Raw genomic sequence first — 22,189 nt, forward strand, 5'->3', positions numbered from 1 at the left:
GGCTATGCAGAGATGCATATTTCCACAACCAAGAACACAACAGCATCTGGGGATCTTACTTGACATCTTAATATTTTTGTTGGTTAAAAGCAAACAACAGTAACAATAGTACCACTTTCAGTGCTGGAGTACCTCAGCTGCAAGGATTATGTATGTTTTGGAGGCGGAGCTATTCAAATGACACAGCACTGTGATATCACAATATAGCTGAATTTAAAACAAGTCATTTTTGCAGATTGGAAACAATAAATGCTCTTTTTGGACTGAAGAGGAAGTTTTGAGTTCTGAAACTTATGTTTTTATAGTATAATGACCTCTTATATGTCAAAATATCAAGGAAAATTTGATTCCTCAGGACATGACCCCTTTCAGTTACTCAGCTAGGACACCTGTGTGAACTTGAGGGTAACTTCACACATCCACTAAAAATCAGTCTGACATCAGTTGCTTAAAAAACTGCAAAAGCCTGGCTCAGAAAAATGTGAGATCTGAGAAAAGCTGAAGCATCCTTTGCGAATGCTCATGCAATGACATTCAGACACTTTTATGTGTAACTTAACGGTCCAAAAGTGTCCAAATACTTTTTGGGGCCACTGTATAGAAAAAAAACTTTCATGTAGTGCATACACAATATCATAGGGAAAATGTTGGTGTGATTTGGTTCCATGTTGGTTAGGTGTAATTTAGTTGTTGCAAGAAGTTCCTCCTTGCATTCTTCTTTGTCTTCTGCTATTTTTAAATCTTCAAGTCCAGGTGTAGTCTTTTGCCCCTATCACTTTTGTAAAAAAAAGTTTATCAGCTCTGTATAAAGCATAAAAATACAGAGGTTATGATGAAATTCATGTAGTTCTTGGCTTCTAAATATGGAAGTGTAAAAAGGCAGTTCAGCTATCCATAATGATGCAATCCACCAGGAAGATTATAGCATTGTAACTGGATTAAGTAGAAGTACATTCAAGAGCTTATTTACAGCAAATTTATATTAAATGTGCAATTTGGTCAGACGTGCTTCTTCTGAAAGATGCGATGGGAATGCTCTCCTCTTTTCCTCAGCATTAACTTCTTAATGCTGTTTTTCTGTCTCTGTCTTTGTTCTGAAAGAAAACAACAAAGTGATCAGAGAATGACTAGTTTGTAGGTTAAAGGTCTTTATACATCATGTACATTCAATCATTTTACAGACACATAAAAACAATTATCTCATTAGATTTATAAACAAATTAAGACACTGATGAGCATTTGAACTCTGACCGTCATTATTAACAGGTCAGATTTATTAAGATGTCTCAGCTGTAATCAGTAATATCTCAAAGATAGAGCTCTTTTAGGAAATCTGATCTCCTTGGACTGTAGGAGTCTTACTATAACGTCATCTTTGGGTGCAGATCACCTCATTTTTTTCCACTCACACAGAGTGCAGAGTGACCCACCTGGTACATATTAATCAGTACACACTGCTGAGTGTGTGTGGCTCAGTGCCACTACAGTGGCATGTTGGTGATATGTAATTGACTGATGCTACATTAGGTTCATAAAATCTGTTCACTCAATAATCCATATCAGCATACATACACTGACTTTTAGGGATTATAATGGCACTCTGGTGATAATACAGTTTATGTACAATGTTTTTGTGCATGTGTGTGTGTGTGTGTGTGTGTGTGTGTGTGTGTGTGTGCATACAGTACTTAGCTATAGTATAGGGACAGAATTGTTCATAAAATTTAGCTTAAAATTTCTGTCAAAACCTCCCTTTGAGAATATTTGGAGACGTCCTTTTGTAGGCAAATTATTAATAAATAAAATGTTTTGTTGTTGTTGCTCTCAAAATGCAAAAAACGTTTTCTTAAGGGGTTAGGGTTAGTCTATAGTAATTCTTATTAACTATATAAAGACAAGAGAAATCTATGGGATGTCCTCATTTAGATTTATGCTGTTTAGGACCTTTGATGAATCATACATTTTGCGCATAACAAAAAAATAAATGCTCTCAGATGATAAAACAAAGTCTTTTAAATGTTTGGCTTTAAACATTGAAACTGCAAGTTTGAATTCATCAGCTCTCATTAATTGGTCACAGCTGATGAAATGTTGATTAATAAATAAATAATCCTCTATGAAACACAGCCCTAATATTTCTGCAACAGCATACGAAATTCTAGATGAAAGGATGAATCGAGTGTTTTCATTAAACCCGGGTGTTTAAGGGGTGTGTTCAGGATTAGTCTCCGTAATGATGATGAGGGTGTTGAAGGCTTTGGTGGAACTCAGGACATACGTGAACTGCACAGGAAGACGTTCAGGTTGTCATGGGAATAGACCAGATGTTTCTAGTGCACTGCACACCCACAGCAGACACATAACAGCTTGTGCACAATGTGTTTATGTCATTTTGTAAAAACTCTTGCACATTTCAGAATAATTTTGTATGTATGCATACTGCTCTTATGTATGCATAACTTACATCATAGTAAGTTAATGTAACACTTTCAATTTAGAATGTGGTAGATGTTGATTTATGTGGTTGCAGTCAAACCAAGCATTTAGGTTTTTGCCAAGTTTCAGAGCCAGAATAATCTGTATTTATGATCTGATGACATCAAGAAATTATGCTAATGTAAGCTCAAAAAGCTAGGCATAAATATCTGCTTTCCTGTCAATTGCACTCACAGAACCTTTCATTGTTTCAGACACTATAATATTATTTAACAGTACTGTTCTACATTTACTTATTTTATACAATAATTACAACAATTACAGTAATTACTATGTACTAACCCTAAACTTAACCCATATTAAGTACATGTATTTACCTAATATTACTCAGTACTTTCTTGGGTAAGTACACTGTAAGTATACTGAAAGTACACATACTGTAAAATAAAGTGCAACCAAAGATAGGCCAGGATTACATGAGTGAATAACAATGCTCTGACCTGTCAGTTAAGAACAGTGTTTTAACTGTAGTAACATTGTAATAAACAAGTAATAACATGTAGCAACAGAAACTGTTGATTGAACAGACAGAGATAAACATAAATGATATTACATTGTAAATCAGTGAAATTTAAAAAAAAAAAAAAAAAAAAAACACTGTGGTTGCCAAAACTTTACCATAAAAAATATAGTGAAAATGTTTTAGGCATTACAAGATGTCATGCTGGTGCCTGTATATTTACACTTCACCTAAAATTAATTTTAGGTGATAATTAATAAATTTGTCTTGTAGAAAACATATATTTTTACAATATAGTACTGTAAAGTTACATTTATTGTCTTGTTAAATAGGCTATCATTTCATATATGGTAACCAATTTACCAGTTACCTTTTTTGTTTACATAGCATTTTTATACTCTTTTACCATTAAAATGACAAACGCCTTTACAGTGTATGTAATTTATTACAAAATACCCTGTAATGTTCTATTAATATATCAGTCAGATGTGTCCCTAACTAAGCAGTCATTAATTTTGACAATTGCATTCAAGAGAGGTACTCACCAGGCGTCTCTGGTTACTGAGGCAGAAGGTGCAGATTTGTCTGGGCTGGGAATTCTCTGAGTCTGGGCTAGGCGTTGTGCTCTTCTGGAGGTTGTGATGGTGATGATACAAGGCTCCAGAGCTCCTGAGACAGGGCTGGCCGTCTCCACACTCCTCTCCAACCAGCAGAATGTTCCCCAGGTGAGAAATATAGCTGGAGGCCAGCCGTAACGTTTCAATCTTGGACAGTTTCCGGTCGGCTGGCTCAGTAGGTATCAGTGTCCTTAAAGCGGTGAAAGCTGTATTCACGCTATTTGTGCGATCCCGCTCTCGAGCGTTTGCTGCGTTCCGCTGTCGCACTTCAGTAATCTGGGGACGGAAATCTGTGGGAATCGCTACTGATCGGCAGCTGTACCTCTTTTTGCGAGCACCCAACTTAAAGGTGTTGTAGCCGTTGCCAGCCATGCGGAAGGATTTGTCGTCAGATCCAGAGCCCTCACTGCCATTGTCATCGTCCTCGGAGAGCATGCTGATCTCAGAGCACAGGAAGTGACCTGGAGTTGGTCGCACCATAGCAAAAGACATGCTCACCTTCTTCAACACCACACAGATCCCTGGACCCTGCTTTTGGTCCTCACAGCACAGGAATCCAAATCTTTCAAGTTCAAGTCTATAAAAGCATAGGGATCAACTTGGTCCCTTTTTCTAATGGAATACCAAGCACGTGGACACACTATTGTGTCTTGCTTGAGTCTACATGCAAAGTGATAAAGTTCTCCTGCACACATTCAACCAATACAGTCCTACTTTAGGAATCCAGCCACGCTCTCTAACAATCCAGCATTGCTTGACTGAGTTCTGACTCATTCATAAAAAAATACTCTTCTCTTCACTGTCACCTGTTATTTAGGGTAACAGCGTGCCAAACAACCTCCCAGAGTATGTTTGCTCTCAAATTTGTGTGTGGGAGTGAATGAGTGTGTGAGCTCCAGATCCTTCACAGTTCCACGTGTGATTTTGGCTGAGCATTTCCTTATGCCTTGGATTTATAGTCAGGGGGTGTGGCTGGGGTCTGCTTGCCCTACAACTACCGTAGATGTGAAATCCAGTGAGTAAGTGGGAGGAATGAGAGAGGAATGGGGGGACCATTCTCTCTCTCCCTCCCTTTCTCTTTTTGACCTCCCTTTAAAAAAAAAAATCCACTAAACATTAATCAGTGTGATAGATTGGTTCTTTGCTTTCAATGTATTGAGCGTTTAGATTTTTTTATTTAACACAACAATTTCAATGTCAATCCATTAAGTTTCAAAAATTCCACATCCTCTCACTCTTTCTGTCACAAACCTAACTCACTAGAGCTAGATGATCATGAATCAATCCAAATCTAAATCTGAATGTGGTGTTCAGTCAGTGGAAGTTAGCCCAGATCATTTTGCCTTTGGCACCACATTTCAAGGGAGGCCTGAAAAATGATCGAGCAGTGGCTAAGGGGTAATATCACAGGATATTATGCAACATTCATAATATTAATTCTTCATTGTTCTGATTCATTCATAATATTGTGTGTGGAGACTGGCCACTAGCAGCCCTAGTTCTGAATATACAGGAAGTGCCCTGAGCTGGGGAGCTCAATATGAAGGTCATAATGGTTGTCTGGAGGCGAAACAATATGATATATGTACTCTGGGACATGTTTGAAAATCTTTATGATAGTCACACTGATATTTTCATTTGCTATTCTTGTCAAGCTTTGCCAAAAATGGGCTTTTCCTTATCTTAAAGGGAATGTTCACCCAAAAATTACATTTCTGCCATCCTTTACTTACTCTCATGTCTTTCCAAACTTAAACAGACTTTTTTTATTTTCTGTAGAACATAAAGGGCATTTTAAGCAAAAACCAACAGTGTCATAAAAAGCAAATTTAATCTGAAAATCAAAATTTCTGAAACAACTGCATCATTTTGTGGTGCTTTTAAGACACTTTTGGCTTATGTCTTGTCTCGTGTGCTCTTCAGGGCTCATACCCGTAGGCAGAATTGGGGAGTAACGGAATACATGTAACGAGATTACATATTTAAAATACAAAATATAAGTAACTGTATTCCACTACAATTACAATTTAAATATTTGGTAATTAGAATACAGTTACATTCAAAAAGTATTTTGATTACTGAAGAGATTACTTTGCATTTTATTGTCATTTGTTTCATTTAATGTTTAGTCCTTTCAGATGGAAAACATTTATACATAAATGTGTAGTAAAGTAAGTTTACTACAAGTAAATTTGGAGCGGAAGAAACAGAAATAAACCTTGTGTAAATTGTCAGCTTTACGCTAAGCTAAAATGCTATTTCTGGCCATTTTACATGCTCATGTTACCTGGCACTATCCTATTTTTTTATCAAGAAAATTCACGTTGGATCATAATTTCTTCTTTTCTAGTAAGACCTTTGATATTAAGGCAAACATCGTATTCTTGATGATCATTTTTGTATTGTTTTCCTGTGTAAAATATCTAAAAATCCTTAAAACAAGATCAATTTGATTTATCTTGTTTTAGAAACAACACTGCACAAGATATTTAGGTTTTTCAGAGAATGTATTTTTAACATGTGTATTTTGTCTTACTGTACTGGCAGAGTAACAAAAAAACAAGTGAAAAAAATCTACCAGTGCTGAAGAAGTAATCCAAAGTGTTTAGAATACGTTACTGACCTTGAGTAATCTAACAGAATACGTTACAAATTACATTTTACAGCATGTATTCTGTAATCTGTAGTGAAATACATTTAAAAAGTAACCCTCCCAACCCTGCCCATAGGACTCATAATTCGTTTACATATTTGAGTTCATTAAAACTTCACGTTGTGGATCGTGGGATATTTCGGACCTTTGAACATATTTTTTAATTTGAAATTAAATCATAACATGCTCCATAAACACAGTAGCCTACATAACATATCATGTGTGCTGGTGAGATGTCAGCTGAATGTGCTTTCTTGGCGATCACTGGCACAACTGTAGATTGGAGTGGAAAAAAGGAGACCAGCAGATCATAATTAGTTTAACATTAAACAAATAACGTAACATTGTTTTCATGTTGTACTTAAACACACTATCACTTGTATGCAGAAAACATGATGTTAATTTATAGAGAAACACTCCAACACTGATTACATTGAGCATGCTTCATCTTCGTCTATGCCATAGACTGTATATAAAGTGGATGACACGTCTCCACTTCCTCCCACTGTACAAAAATGAAGCCAAAATATCCTGGAAACGGGTGCTGCCATCTTGCGCAGATGACGTCATTCTGAGCCAGAGTCTGCACAGTAGTGATCATGGGGTGGAGCCGTGGTATCTTTAGACAGAATATAGTTATATTATTTTCTAAAATAAAAAAGAATTAGTAACAGCTAGCTACCGATCACCTGCTTTTTCCCACATAGCTAACGTTAGACTGCTTGTTGTCTAAGCTAACCAGCTAATAATATTAATTTACTGATTAGCTTACAAAGCACAAATTTAACTTACCAAAAAAACTGCAATCCCTTAGGTTGGTTAGTACAGTTTACTGCAGAACAACTCATTTTGTTGGTTTGAAACAGACAATCACAGTTATGGAGAGTTAAAAGAGTCGACGCTTCATCTCCTTCCGACGTTCCCGGAAAGAAGTCCGCAGGTGCCTCCGTGACTACTTCACTCAGAGAAGCTGTCAATCACAGCTGTCAATCATGACCTTTTTATAGCATCAAATAACTAATTAAAACCAAACTTATCAGAAAAATGAACACTTGAACATACATCAGCGTGATCAGAACTACCTAAAATAACAGAAATCATCTTTGGGAAAAATGTATTTGAGGTGTACTTTGATTTTTTAGTTTGGCTCATGTCCCATCCGCTAACATGGAGGGGGCGGGGTTTATGACCGATACTGCAGCCAGCCACCAGGGGGCGATCGAGATGTTTTGGCTTCAGTTTTGGGGAGCTGTCATGTTGTCCATCTTTAGCTGCATTCCACTTCGCTTTTAAAATTCACTAGCTAAATCCCCTAAGCACTTCCCCTCGGGGGAATCCCCACCACCATTTTGGAAGTCCCTTCCACTTGTTAAGTGAGTGAGGGAAGTTTCTACTGACAGACCCTGAACCCCTCAATTTTGACAGAGGGAGCGAGCCTACTCTGATGTACGCTTCAGGCAGTTCCATATCCCATAATGCAACGTTTTTGTAAAGCTTGATTAATCCATTTTAACAATTAATTCTAATTAAAAAAAAATAATAAATTAAACATATGAGATTTATACATAAGCCTGAAATTACAACTAAACTTTACCTGAATCTGTGGTTGCGTCAATCTCTGAAAACTTTGTTTTCTCTCATGAAAAATCACTAAATAATTCCACAGATTGACATCAGCCTTCAACATGCTGCAAGTGATCAAGAGTTTATGATGTTCCAGTTAAACCCACTGCACAGGTTCCCACAGTAGTGGACACGCGCAACGTTAGCAATGATGTACATCTGAGTCCATGAGATGGAGGGAAGTTAGCGAGGGAAGGGTATAAAAATTTTAAGTGGAACGCAGCTTTTAAATACAGTCTATGGTCTATGCTCGTCTTCTTCTCTGACATGGACAAGACATGACATGCAGCGCATAAGCAGTCTCCAGCAGTGGCGATTTTAGGGGGTGGCCTGTGGTGGCCTGGGCCACCCCTGAAATCTCATTGGCCACCCTGTGGCCACCCCAGAACTGATTGGTAGTTCATCATGTTCATCAACACAAGAACGAAGAACCAATAGAAACACCTGTCAATCAAAGATGACATCTCAGGTCATTTGTTGATTTAGAGCCACACTGACCCAGGGTCAGTTTTATATTTCTGACCATTATAGTAGTGGTGGGACTGAAGCTGTGTGAGCTGATCTTTGATCAGTGGGGGGAGGGGCAGGCTGCGGGTGGCCAGGCAGGTGCCGCAGGTCGCGGGCAGCGGGCGCCAGGTCTGGAGTATAATGATCGGTCAGAAGCACGAAGCTGACACGAGCTAGCGTCTACATCCAACTTCCAATGAGCTGACGACGTCGATTTGTGGTCAGAAAGAAAGCTGTTATTTGAGAGGTATGTTCATCTAATCTATCATTTAATTTATCCCGAATTTCCATGTGAAATTTTTTTCATTGTTACAGTAGCTAGGTTAAAGAGTAAGCTAGACCCTACACCACATTCAGCATGTTATCTTTATATTGACATGAAATATGAAATGCCATGTTTTCTGATTTAATGACGGAGGTGTGTAAAGCGTTTTACAGATGTATATGTTCAATAGCTAAAGTTATATATATGGCTAACCTGTGTGTGAAACAGAAGGGTTTGTGCTGTGACTGTACTTTAAATCTTTACATGAGTTATTTATGAGTTCTTTATGTGTATTATTGGTCAGTCAGACCACTAAAATCTTCAAAGTTTTTATACCTTATTTGACATTTTAAATATGCAGAGGCAGGGCAAATTGCACTTAAATGCCTTAAATGCATTAAATGATTAACTATTTTATTTGGTAATATTCAAAGTAATTGAAGCTATCAGAACATGTGGAAAATAAACGTGATTAGATAATAGAGAAATAGAGTTTTGTTTTTACTGTATACAGAGCTCAATCTGCAATTTTGGGGTTTCCAGACAGACACCTATAAGCCCTCGTAGCCAATTTCACACACTGATTTGTACCCAATTTAACAATATTTCTGCTGGACAGTGCAGTTATAGCTAATAAATGAATGAATAATTGATTGAATGATTGATTGAATTGCACCTCAATCAGTTATCACCTGTACTTGTATCTTTATATGATTATACACTATACCTGATGTTATACGCAGATTAATTCTCTACAATGAGAATAGCTCTTAAAAATGTGTAACTGACTTTTCCTAAACAATTACTGATTTAAAAATGGATGTTATGTTAAAATAACCAGAGATTCCCAGAAACTGTAATAGGTTGAAATGGAACAGAAATAGAAAACTGTCAAATGTCAAAACAACAGTCTGATATTGAATACAAACAATTCAGTGAATGCTAACATGAGTTTAAGAATTCATTTATTCTACATGTGTAGATGTTGAAGCAAAGCAATGCGATATTTACACATTTTGATCATGTGCCATTCATAAAGGTTCTCCCGGTATCGCCACCCCACATTAGGTCTGTGCCACATCTTGGCCACCCCAGTAAAAATGTCCTGGATACGCCACTGGTCTCTAGCGGCAGATGACTGTATAGACTGCCCTTTCAAAGTCTGCTGGCATTGTTACTCAACGCATTTGTCCGGAAATTAATTAATTGACGATTGATAAGCTTTATCAATCAAATTATTAACTACGATTAATCGATTATCAATCAGTCATTAATATCCCTAACAGTAAGGCACGTCAAAATCATTAGGTAAAAATGTTGATATAGTAAATTGTTTTTATGAGACCAGGTTGGTCATATGAGTTTGGAACAGCATGAGGCTGAATAAATGATGAAAGAATTTTCATTTATGGGGCAACCTGTCCTCTAACAGTTTTTCAACCATTATACAGTTGTTCTGCACACTTACATTTTGCATTCAGATTCAACTGTGTAATCACATGAATAGGTCTTCTGCCTTCTGTACTGCACTAAATACCCTTGTGAACTTTCATAAGCCCAATGTATGCATCACAGAAATAGCCCTCATTACTGTGCATGCTGATACTAGATGTCTATAAATCAGAGCAGATCAGTAGTTCTTCCTTACATCTGATTATCATTACCTTCTCTGGAACATCTGTGGTGAAACATCATCCCATCTATGTGCCCTTCTCCTTGTGCCCTGTGTAGTTGAACTCTTCTGGCATGGGTCAGGAGACTGTCATAATTCACCACAAATCCTTTGCTCAGGACTGCAGACAGTTCTTATGGATGTCCAGTCAAATATCAGGGGACTTCGCTGTCTAGCCACAGTTGGGGACAGGCCAGCTGTCAACAACCATGCCTGACAGACCAGGGCCTCCACAGCTGGATAATTTAGTGTAAGAAGTAAAGGATTTGGGGGTGGAGATAGAGAGAGTGGGAGAGTGAAAGGGAGACTATCAGCTGTCTCATTTTATGTGCAAATTAATTTACTTGTCACACAAGAGGTCTAATTAGTAATGAATTTTGACCTCATCAGTTACATGTATGAAGCGGGGCATTTTTTTACAATTTCCTAAATGGGAAATGCTGCTTCAAATAGGTCACATAAGCTCAGCACTAAGTAGAAAGGGGTAGAAAAATTTGGCATCTAAGTCATCTCTCCACTGCCGACTGGTAATTGACTTTCAGTGGCCTATGTCTCTGACTTCCAACCCCTCTATTTCGGGAGCAGAAATGAAGTCAGTCTTCACTGAAATTCCATGCTGTAATCATCCCGTTCCTTGGAAGCCAAAGAATTCAGACGGCAAGCAGGTCAGTGGGGTTGAGAGATGGAAAAAGTGAACCGCTAAGAAACTTCTGGAATTCTGTGCCCTTTAGAGCCTCTCTGACAGATATCAGCTTTTATAACCCAGATTGCATTGAACAGACGTGATTAATTTATAGTTTTATTATGTGTACTTTGTGCCTTAAATTTAAGACAGACAGACAGATAGACTAAACTTTAGTAGAAAGTTGTATTTTTGGGTCTTTCTGAGTGGGCCTATGGAACCTTGCCATCATCACATGTTTGACAGGTTTCCCTAAAACACCATTAGTCAAGGGGCATTTTCTCACACACTGGAGTGTGTCACTCAGAATAAGTCATTACAATTGAACTGATACATGTTGCTTTACTCACACTGAGTATCCAAAGTAAGGCATGTAGTGTGTGGTGTGGCAGGAGGGGGGTAAGTCAAGGCCTTATCTTTGAAGTTTGCCTTGTAAAGCATGCAGCTGGTGAGGGCAATCCCAATGCGGCTCTTCGGCCTGGGCTTGTAAAATTCACCTCCGCCCCTCCTAACTGGAACCCTGGGACTAACCTGTGGCCCTACTAACAATGGCTCAGTGCTAATTTAGCGACTCTTTAAAATCAAAGCATTCTCCGCTTTGTTCGCTCTTCATTGTGGGAACACTTCATATTTCTTCCTCACGTGACAGCACCAGAACAAATCTTAAAACATCTGCTCATCAAACTAGGATGTAATCACCTCACTGATGTGCAGCTGCACACTTTCATATTTGAATAAATCCTGTTTTCTTAAGTATTAAACTCTATTAATAGAAAACAATGACTCAAGATTAAAGGGATAGTTAAAAATTTTAACTAATGAAAATTCTGTCAATGGGTTGGAATAACAAGAGTGTTGTTCCAAGCCCATGTGACTTACTTTATTTAGTGGAACACAATAGGAGATTAGGCAGAATGTTAGTCTCAGTCACCATTCACTTTCATTGCATCTTTTTTGTATACAATGAAAGTGAATGGTAACTGAGGCGAACATGCTGCCTTTTGTGTTCCACAGATGAAAGAAATTCATACAGGTTTGGAATGACACGAGTGTGAATACAGTAAATGACAACAAAAGTTTCATATTTGTTTGAACTTACACTTTAAATAATTTATCAATTCTTAATGAACTATATATGGAGCTAATTTATTAAGTAAATTATATTTTCATGTCCAGTTGTGTACTTGATGGATACATCAAGTAAAAACAACAGGTTTAGGCAAACTCTCACCTAACCAATCTGTACAAAATATCAACAGAAAATATATTTCACAATTCATAACAGACATATGTTTTAATTTTTATTTCTAAATTAAAGAGAACTAGGTTTTTATTACTACTGTACTGAGTTTGTAATCAACAGCTCCTAAACCAATTTCTAGAAAAAGTGTGATTTTAAGTGGTTTAGAACTTTTCTTGATACTCGCTCTGAAAATGAATTAAAATGTCAGATTGCACAGACTTCAGGGAAGAACAATTATACATTTAGAGGGACAAGTGCTTCCCAAGTGGGCGGCTAACTTGACAGGAAATTTGCAATTTGCAGCTATTATTTTTTATTAATGTGATTTCACAGTGACACTGCCAATTCCTGTTTGACCAAGGCAGAATATGTCAGAGGGCAGAAGGTCACATATGTTTTCATTACAACATTCAGCAGCATAGCTCATGCTTTGAAATATGTTCATTACACTGAACTGCATCTTGTGAAGCCTCCTGATGGTGACTTTAGCGCAGTATACAGTATTTACAGTATAAAACTCTCAGAAACACATGAGGAACAGTAAGTTAACATGTAGAACCTTCAATGCATGTGCATCGTGTTAAGTTCATGCTTGAAGTAAATACATATGTATTTAAATATGTAAGGGATACATACTTACTATATGTAAGGCATAACATACAGTCAGCCAGTTATTTTTACAAAATCAACCTTAACGGGGTGATCAAGACCACACATTGAAGCGGAGGGTCTTGTGTCATCCTGAAGGGGTTATTTTGAGATAATGACTAGCTGACTGTACATTATCTCTCTTTTTACATGGCTACTTTACCAAATTTTTACCAAATAAGTAAATAAATCGACATTGAAATATTGATTTGAGTTATTGTGTATGAAAAAACAGAGACTGCAGAGTGATACAAGAGACATAAAACTAGCACACTGGAGGTTTGTTGCCAGTGCCAATGGTCAAATATAACGTTTTGTGGCCATTATTATACCAAAACATTTGACCAAGCAATGCTGCAATTGACCAATCAGAATATATTATTTTTATAGCTTAAACTTCACAGTTGCTCAACTCAGTAGCAGCAGTAACACACACACAGACATCCCACACATATCTGAACGGAAATGGACCTTAAATGGAAACTGGAGGTTCACTCCATCATGGACTGACTCCAATTCCGTTTCATCTCCATCAGCCTTGCACGCCCCATTCTGCTGCTTGTGGTCATTTGTAATGTAAGCAGTAGCTAACTGGCTGCTTATATAATCTTTGAGACCAACAAGCTCATATTTTTGGCTGTATTGTCCTGTTCATGTAGAATGGTCCCAAAAACCAGTCATCCATTTTGAGTGTGGGTGAGTACATGCAGATGGATTTTTAGAACTAATATTTGCTGGCCCCTTTCATGATGTATGGAGTAAAAACCAACATTGAGTGTAATGTAGATTTGGGTCTGCTTTGTCCTGAAGCGTTGGCTCTGTTATTTCTTTTCTTTATAGTGTTTGGCAAAACAGTTCACCTGTGGTTGCCAGATCTGAAATAATATAAAAACCCCAATGCAGGCCATAAAAAGTTCAAATTGTTTACAATACAGCCTCAGTAAATTTGGCGTTGGAGCTTACAGTCAACTGACTTTCAAATGTGTTGATGTAATGCAAATGGAAAAGATGCATGTATGAAGCCTAACAGGATGTTTTTACTGTTCATTTACGATTGTGCTTTAGTACTTCTGATCAAGTGGTCCAGTCATAAATTTAAATTATTACTAAGTGTGTGTATGTGACAGAGCGCATACTTAGCTATAGTTTTGGGGCCAAATTCTCACAAAAATTTGCTAAATCTGACAAAAACCCCTTTTGGTGACATTCGGGGATGCCCTCGATTGGAAAATCATTTGTTAAATAAATAAAATACCCTTTATACATACATATATATATATATATATATATATATATATATATATATATATATATATATATATATATATATATATATATATATATATATATATATGTATGTATAAAGGGTATTTTATTTATTTAACTTTTATTGTTTTATACAGTATAAAGCTCTATATAAAGCTATATATATATATATATAGCTTTATATAGAGCTTTATACTGTATAAAACAATAAAAGTATGGTATGTCCTCATTTAGATAAATAAATAAACGTGTGTGTGTGTGTCTGTGATGGAGTCTGAAGTATTGTTAGGACATATGCTTGTCATTATCCATAAAGGAAAAGCTCAGAGTGAGTGTTAGGGAAATCCACAAGGCGTATATCAGTCATAGACTAGCAGAACATTTGCCCTCACACATCCTTTTTCAAACTTATGTCCCAGATAGGATCCAAACTAACAAGTAACTGTGGTCATACCGCTATCTGAAATGAATTGTCGAATTGCCCTCTGATTGCTGCCTCATTTCAGATGAATTTGTGTTGCTGAGTTATGCCTGAAACTGGCCTGAGACAAAGAGAGGGGATATCAACACTTCATCAGAGCAACAGCAAAACATTCTTAAAAAAAGAATTTCATCAGTGTTGGATACGTCATCACGGGATATTAATGGATTGACCAAAAATATGGATTTTTCACTTGTAATTTATAATGATACAGTATGGATGTAACGCTGGCTGGTGCTGGCAATGACAAAGACGATGACGATGGAGTGAAGAACCCAAGTGCAATTTATTTAACAAAAGTGAGATCCAATAAATCCTAACTACAAACGTGAATAAAACATGGACATGGACATGGACATGGACATGGCCATGGCCTTCAACATTACATAAACACAATACCTGACCATGGACAATGGCAAAAATGAGGGTTAAATACTAGGACATGGGAGAACACATGACAAAGATAACCAATGAACACTAAGAACTCTAAACAAGATAACAAGACAAAAAAACAATGAAAACAAGACACATGAACAAGGAGGAAAACATGAAATCACATGACCAGGGGACCACATGACATGAAACAGGAACTAGATTTTCAAAATAAAAGACATGAAAAACATGAACCAACAGAATAAACATGACAGTGGAATGATGCTGACAGTTTCAATGTCAAAGGCGAAGAAATGTACAGGTGTTTTGTTTTAACATTTGGACAGTGTGGGTTTCAGAGCTGTTTCTACAGAGACTGAGTTACTCACCAGTTGGCTGGTAACTTTCATAGGAACTGCATTGTTTAAATATAATTGTAAGAATCGTCTGAATGAGTCTGACCCTTGCGAATGCAAGTAATGTGAGCAATTCAAAACAAAGACTAGATTAGCAATGCACAGATGTATCGGCAGATAAAAGCAATGATCTTTGCTATCAGTCCATTGGGGTGGAAAAATGTTGTGTGATTAATTATCAGTGATTTGAAACAATGCAGCAAATAAAAGCAGAACCACCAAACTATCGGTATCAGCATATGTTGTTCGAAAGAATCGGATATCGGTATCAGCACACAGATTTTGTAACGATGCATCCCTACTTGAGATAAAAAAAATATATGTCATAACTTGTGCATCTAATCAGGGGCGCCATAATGGGGGGAAGATTAGAACAATTCTAAGGGCCCTGGACAGACATGGGGGCTAGTAGAACCTCCAAGACTTTTCCTGCATGATTTTGTTATAAATAGCCACTTCACACTGGTTAGCTAAAATGAAGACTGCTCTTAGTCTTACTTGATAATAAAAGATGATCTAGTGTGTGGAATCCCCCTTAAGACGTTCAGTGTTTTATCCCAAAACAGCTTTTTAACCGCTAAATGCGCTTCCCATCTGTACAGCTGTACAACTGTACACTCACGTGCATCCTTGTGCTCAACGAGTCATCATCCAGGCTTGACTGGATCATACGGAGCACTAAACAGCGCAGTACACACCACAAAACCGACAATTTTCTACTTTGAAGCACTTTGAAGAATGACAAACATCTCATAAGTCCAGACAGACCCGACATTCTGAACAGCACTGACGAGGAAAAGACGAGAAAACATAGTGTGTGCCATAATTGTAGCATCACCAACTGCAGGTATGATTAGACAGAAATGTTACAGATTCATATTAAAACTATAAAAGGAGAAGAAGTTTACTTAGTTTTATTATAACAAAGCAGGTTTTAATTAAGATTTTAAATGTTTAGGCTACTGTTTTCTGTCCAAAACAAAATGTTATAGTTTGTTTTATAGAAACCATAGTTACATTGACCTATTCAATAATGATGAGCCATCCATGGTCAAACCTGTGGTAATTCTTACAAATAAAAAAGTTAAATCAAGGGTTTTAACGCCTGGACCTCTTTAAATCAAAAGAATGAACAATTGTATTTTTATTAACTAACATTAACAAAGATTAATAAATACTGTAAAATGTATCTTCATTGTTAGTTCATGATACCTAATGCATTAACTAATGTTAACAGATGGAACCTTATTGTAAAGTGTTACCATTATTTCTATTAAATGCATTATTATTTTAATCCACTTTTCAAACTCCCATTTGTTTTTTAGTGTCTCTAATTGAATGTGCAATCATGATTTTATTCACATTTATTAATAATTATAACTTTTATTAAAAAAAAAAAAAAAATTGTGATAAGGGGCCAAGTGTGCAAAGTGTCAAGGGGCACAAAAATCCTTACAGCGCCCCTGCATCTAATAATAACTATTACATCAGTGGAGACTACCAATCATACGTTTATCTAGCATAACTAAAGTTTTATTTTTTCCAGAACTTCATGTGGCGACACATATGTGGAACACAGATCACAGACTAAAAGTCCAAGATTATTTAGATTATCTTTGATTATTTTGAAAGTTTTCATTTCACTGCTTCCTTTACGGGGATATAACTAAATCTGATCTGTAGTTTTTTCCCTCAAAATGAGATGAAACGGTGCCTTGTTGATTTAACCTTTGCCCAAAGACTGTCTTCCAAGAGTATCATGATTAAGTTGAGCTGAAATGTCCACACGGCAGCATGCAGAGATAACAAATGTGTTTGTAATGTATGGGATCAAAATCCTGTCAAAAGTATTGCAGTCATGGTCCAAAAATAATACGTGTGAATCAAAATAATAAGGGGGCGTTTTGCTTCCCTATTGGTTCACTAGTTCAACTGAGAGTGCTTCATAGCAACTAGATGGACACTTAAAGGAACAGTTTGCCCAAAAATGATAATTCTTTCATTATTTACTCACCCTTATGCCATTTTGAACTGGTATGACTTTCTTTCTTCAGCAGAACACAAAGAAAGATATTCTGAAATACACATGATGTTTTTATATCCATACAACACTTTCAAGCTCTAAAAAGGACTTAAAGGCAGCATAAAGGTAGTCCATTAAAACTCAAGTGGTTTAATTGATGTCTTCCAAAGTCTGTACAGCACTCTGTGCATGTGTCAAGTGTGAGGAAGTATAATCAAGCTTCTCTCATGATTGCTCCAAGGATACTTCAGATGTCAAGATTTATAGTGAAAAAGAAGTTACATTTTGGTCAGTTTCTGGCCGATCGTATTGTTTCAGAAAAGATGGATTAAACCACTTGAGTTCTATGGATTACCTTTATGGTCCCTTTTATGTCCTTTTTGGAGCTTGAAAGTTTTGGACCCCATTGACTTGCATTGTGTGGATAATAGGAGGGTTTCTGAGATATAATGATTAGTATTTTGCAAGTCAAGTGATGTCAACATGGCAGCCCATGTAGAATAAATCAGCTTTTATAGAAAACAGTTTTATTCAAAAGTACTGTTCGTTTATTTAGGGGCAAAACTTTTTTACTGAGTTTAATATGACTGCAGATCCAAACCTCTCAGTGCTACCCTTAGGAGTGATTTCTGTGCTTAGTTTATGCTTCATAGGGTAAAATGTTTTACTTACAGCAACACTGCAGGTTTATTAGACTGCCAGGCACCATTATGAAAGTATGAAAGTATTTTTTTTTCTTCATTCTCCTAGAATAGCAGCTATACTGATGTATCACTTTTGGAATAAAGGGAAGGACAGGTCTTCCACTTTGTAAGAGGTGCTTCATTTGGTCTGGCTGGTTTGACCCTGCAGGACCCCTTCCACTGCATGCTTGACTAGAGCCATTGTACCACAGAAGAAGATGAAATTCACTCTTTATCTAGGTAAGCAGAGAGATGGGAGGATTGGACAATATTTCCCACCATCAGGTTCAGTCAGAAGTCATGAGCTAAGTGGCCTCAGAGCATCTGAGGGTCCCGTTCTATGACTGCGGACATGTTTAGTTTCATTCACCATGCCAAAGCTCGAGCTGACAGAGGATGGAGGGTCTTCCAGCCGTAAAATGTGCTTCTGCCACTTTTGTCTTGTGTGCTCATAAAGTTCAACCACATATGCGTGGACAGAGGCTCCTTGTGAAAAACAAGATGGCCATACAGAGATTAGCCAAGAGAAACATAAGTAGACAGAAAAGCGTGCGCAAGCCCGAGAAACATTCTTCTCTTCATGGCAGATCCATAATTTTTGAGTTCCACATGGCTTGTGTCTGAAACATTATGCGGTGTATAATAATGTGTTGGGTTTGTGGAGTTTGTTTAACCTCTTTTCCCCCTCTCTGAATCTGATATGGTCCTGTATTGCTGATTGACTTGTCTGATATTATCTTTTTCCTAATGTGTGAGTTGGTGGTGTAATGCCATCAATGAAATGCCAATGCCACACATGATACATGATTAAGAGATACCTCTGGCTTTGGATACTTTTGCAATAACTTTGCATTGAAAATATAATGTTAACTGTCGGTTAAAGTGTCCTATTCAGAATGCTCCATTTACAACAGGGTATCATTATTTATTAAAGTGAGACATTTGATTAATTGTGCCTTTTTTGTGTTGACATATGGGCAGAGAACTTAAAGAGCACCTATTATGGTTTTTCAAATATTACCTTTCATGTAGTGTGTTATATATTAGTTATTGACTCCCAAAAGAAAGAACCGATTCTGAACACCTGAAACGAGTCTTTAGTAATTCCAGACTTACTTCCTGTACTAACCTACGTAATTTGGTAACAAAAAACCTGCCTCTGGTCTTCATTGGCTGCTCGCGAACAGCTTTGACCGCCCTAAACACTACACTAAGCGGTAGACCAATCACAACAGGCTGGGACATCTGACCACTCAGAGCAGAGTAGCCTCTCTGAAAGGAGGGGTTTTGAATGAATCCTTTAGAACGGATCATTGAACGAGTCGTTTTTGACACTGGAAAAAAAAAAGTTAATACTGCAATTTAAATTATGAGCAAATTAAAGTGTTTTTTGACCTTGGATGCATGTAAATCTATTGTACGAGACCTTTAAAACAAAATTAGGCACGTTTAAAAACCATAATAGGTGCTCTTTAAAGATACAGAATGTACTGTACAAGCCCACATATGTATATGTGTGGTTTTCATGTCAGCAAGGTTAATATCACTCAATATGTATTATGCTGAATAATTTTGATGCATGGAAAACTGTCCTGGCTCAGAGTTTGCATTTCCAGCTCATTTTCCCCTCTAGTATGGTGTAGATAGTAACATCTGACTTGGCTTCAGACAATGGAAAAGCCTGATTTAACACCCTCTACATCAGAGAAGCCCATGTTTCATCAGTGTTACAATTCAGAAATGAGATTTAACAGTGACAGGATGCATTTTACTCGTAAAGAAATTTTCAATTTCTATGACTGAAAAACAAAAAACCAAAACAAAACATGAGACAGTTATTATTAGGTTGTTTTTATTATTGAAACCTCTCTAAATTAGTGTTTCTCATGGTTTGTTTCAAGACCCAGATTTGTTTGACATGTATGCAGGGGTGTAGGAACCATAATAACTGAGGGAGATACAGTATGTCTCCTTCACTTTTAGAAATAACGAAACCACTTTTTGATAATTATAGTTACATTTGAATATGTTTTTTTTATTTTTATTTTTATTTATTTTTTGCTTAGTTGTAGTGTAAGAGAAAAAAGTGCAGCCATTCGCCTAAACCGAAGCCTTTAACCTTTTATGAGTAGGGTCTAAATTCCCCTGCAGTGCCACCTGGAGTGAGTTATTTTTACACATGACACTGCACAGGTGTGGGTGTGTAGAGGAGTATTTCTATTAATTTATGTTATTATATATATAATTTATTTTATTTTAATTTTTGTCATAAAACTTTAAATAAAATACTGTATATAATATAGTAAACATATGAACAAATGGGTTATGTCTGATGTACTATATTTGTTTTATTTATTAAATTTTTATAGATGTAAAAAACAAATGAACAAATAATATCAGCAGTCCAGTTTGACTTCTCAGACATTGTGTGTGTGTGTGTGTGTGTGTGTGTGTGTGTGTGTGTGTGTGTGTGTGTGTGACGAGCGCTAATGTAAACAGACTTGCATCGGATAATCACGCTCGATCAGCATATTTTCACTGTGAGTATATGAGTTTTAAACTGTTATCGTGGTGCTTTTGTGATAGTTTGGCTGTCTGTTTCAGAAAACAAACGTATTATATGTCTGAAAAGTCTGCTTGAGTTGCTGTTTGTGTGAATGAAAACTGCATCTGCACCTAATAAGTAGACGTGGCTGCGTGCATGGGAAGTTTGCGTTTAGATATGATGGCTGTGCATATACAAGCTGTGAACTGTTATCGTGGTACTTTGGTGACAATTAGGCTGTTTGTTACATAAAATAAACATATTATGTGCTTGAAAAGACACTGAATAGCTGTTTGTTTGATGAATGACAATCGCTAGTAATGTAAACAGATGGCAGCACGCATTGGAGGAAGATCGCGTTTGATGAGAGCTGTAAATTTTTTAGCGTGGTACTTTGGTGACAAGTTGGATGTATGTATATAAACTAAACTTATTATGTGGTTTAAAAGACTATATGAGTAACTGTTTGAGCGAATATAAATTACAGATGCTTGACCAGCGCAGTGTGTCGGCACGAAAGCCGATTTGAATCTGGCAGCTTGTAACGTAACTGGCTGTTGCAGAAACACATATGTATGACGCTATTCTGCGGGGCCCAGTTATGTGTGACGGTATGTATGAAAGGGTTAAGACACAGCAGAAGCCTCTGCCATCTGGTTGCTTCGGCAGTGGGTGGAACTAACTCAAAAGCGGCAGACTCATTGGCTAGCGCTCACAGTCCATGTTTTGATTCAGCAAATCAGTGAACGCAGACAATGTGATAAATATTAATGAGCCCAACAGCATGCCAGCAGCGACAGACACTAAGCTGCAATCTACATGAGATAAGACGTGAGCAAACAGAGAAGTCATCTTTGACTATTGTAAGTTAATGTTGTTAAACAGATGAAAACATTTTACATTTTGGCAACTTTCAGCCAGTTTTAAATCTTTGACCTCTTTATTGTTAGTCTTTTTCACTGAAACACTAAATAAACAATAATATCTTATAACCACCAGCCAAAAAACTGAAGGTTACAAATATTTGGGAAATACTTTCATAGAGTCATATGTATGACAACAATAAACTCATGTCATAGTGTAGTTCTTAACAATATATTGTTCTTTGCCTTTTTCATGTTTTTTGTTTGGCTATTATATTGAATTTAAATTAATGGTAGTGTTGATGTTTGTGGCTTATTTATTTAAAAAGAGACCAAGTCACCTACAGTGTAGACAGAGAGGTGATACAAGCTTCTGAAATTGTTCAGGTAAGATCCTATTTGACACAGACATTAAGGATTATTTTTGGTGTGAGTGCTTTGATTCCTTGGATCTGGCTGACTGGACCAATGTTTGAAATGCCTGACAGAAGTCAATAAATTATATGATAATTATTTTGTTTAATATGAAAATTTTCATTCATGCATAGTTTCTACATTTTAGTTCTAATTATTAAAGTTCTATCATAAAAAATGCTGATGTTTCTTAAAAGTTCATTTGATATGCTTTCTTTAAAATGATTTCACATATTCTTAAAAACATAAAACATTTTCTA

At 36.8% G+C, this 22,189-nt stretch overlaps 1 protein-coding gene across 1 annotated transcript; it reads right to left on the reverse strand.

Moving 5' to 3' along the window:
- Positions 1-1,055: 1,055 nt before the first annotated feature.
- Positions 1,056-4,065, reverse strand: scxb (scleraxis bHLH transcription factor b). The gene is made up of 2 exons (XM_051718622.1): positions 3,502-4,065; positions 1,056-1,094 (listed from the first exon to the last, which is right to left on the reverse strand). The coding sequence occupies exons 1-2, from the start codon at positions 4,063-4,065 to the stop codon at positions 1,056-1,058; spliced, it is 603 nt and encodes a 200-aa protein (XP_051574582.1).
- Between the last annotated feature and the right edge of the window lie 18,124 nt (positions 4,066-22,189).

This window comes from Myxocyprinus asiaticus, chromosome 15 (assembly GCF_019703515.2).
Source record: "Myxocyprinus asiaticus isolate MX2 ecotype Aquarium Trade chromosome 15, UBuf_Myxa_2, whole genome shotgun sequence".
NCBI classification, from domain to species: Eukaryota; Metazoa; Chordata; class Actinopteri; order Cypriniformes; family Catostomidae; genus Myxocyprinus; species Myxocyprinus asiaticus.

Coding starts and splice junctions, on each gene's coding strand:
- scxb (XM_051718622.1), bottom strand. CDS start 4,065: ATGTCTTTTGCTATGGTGCGACCAACTCCAGGTCACTTCCTGTGCTCT. Junction 1,095..3,501: donor TCAGTAACCAGAGACGCCTG/GTGAGTACCTCT, acceptor GTTTTCTTTCAG/AACAAAGACAGAGACAGAAA.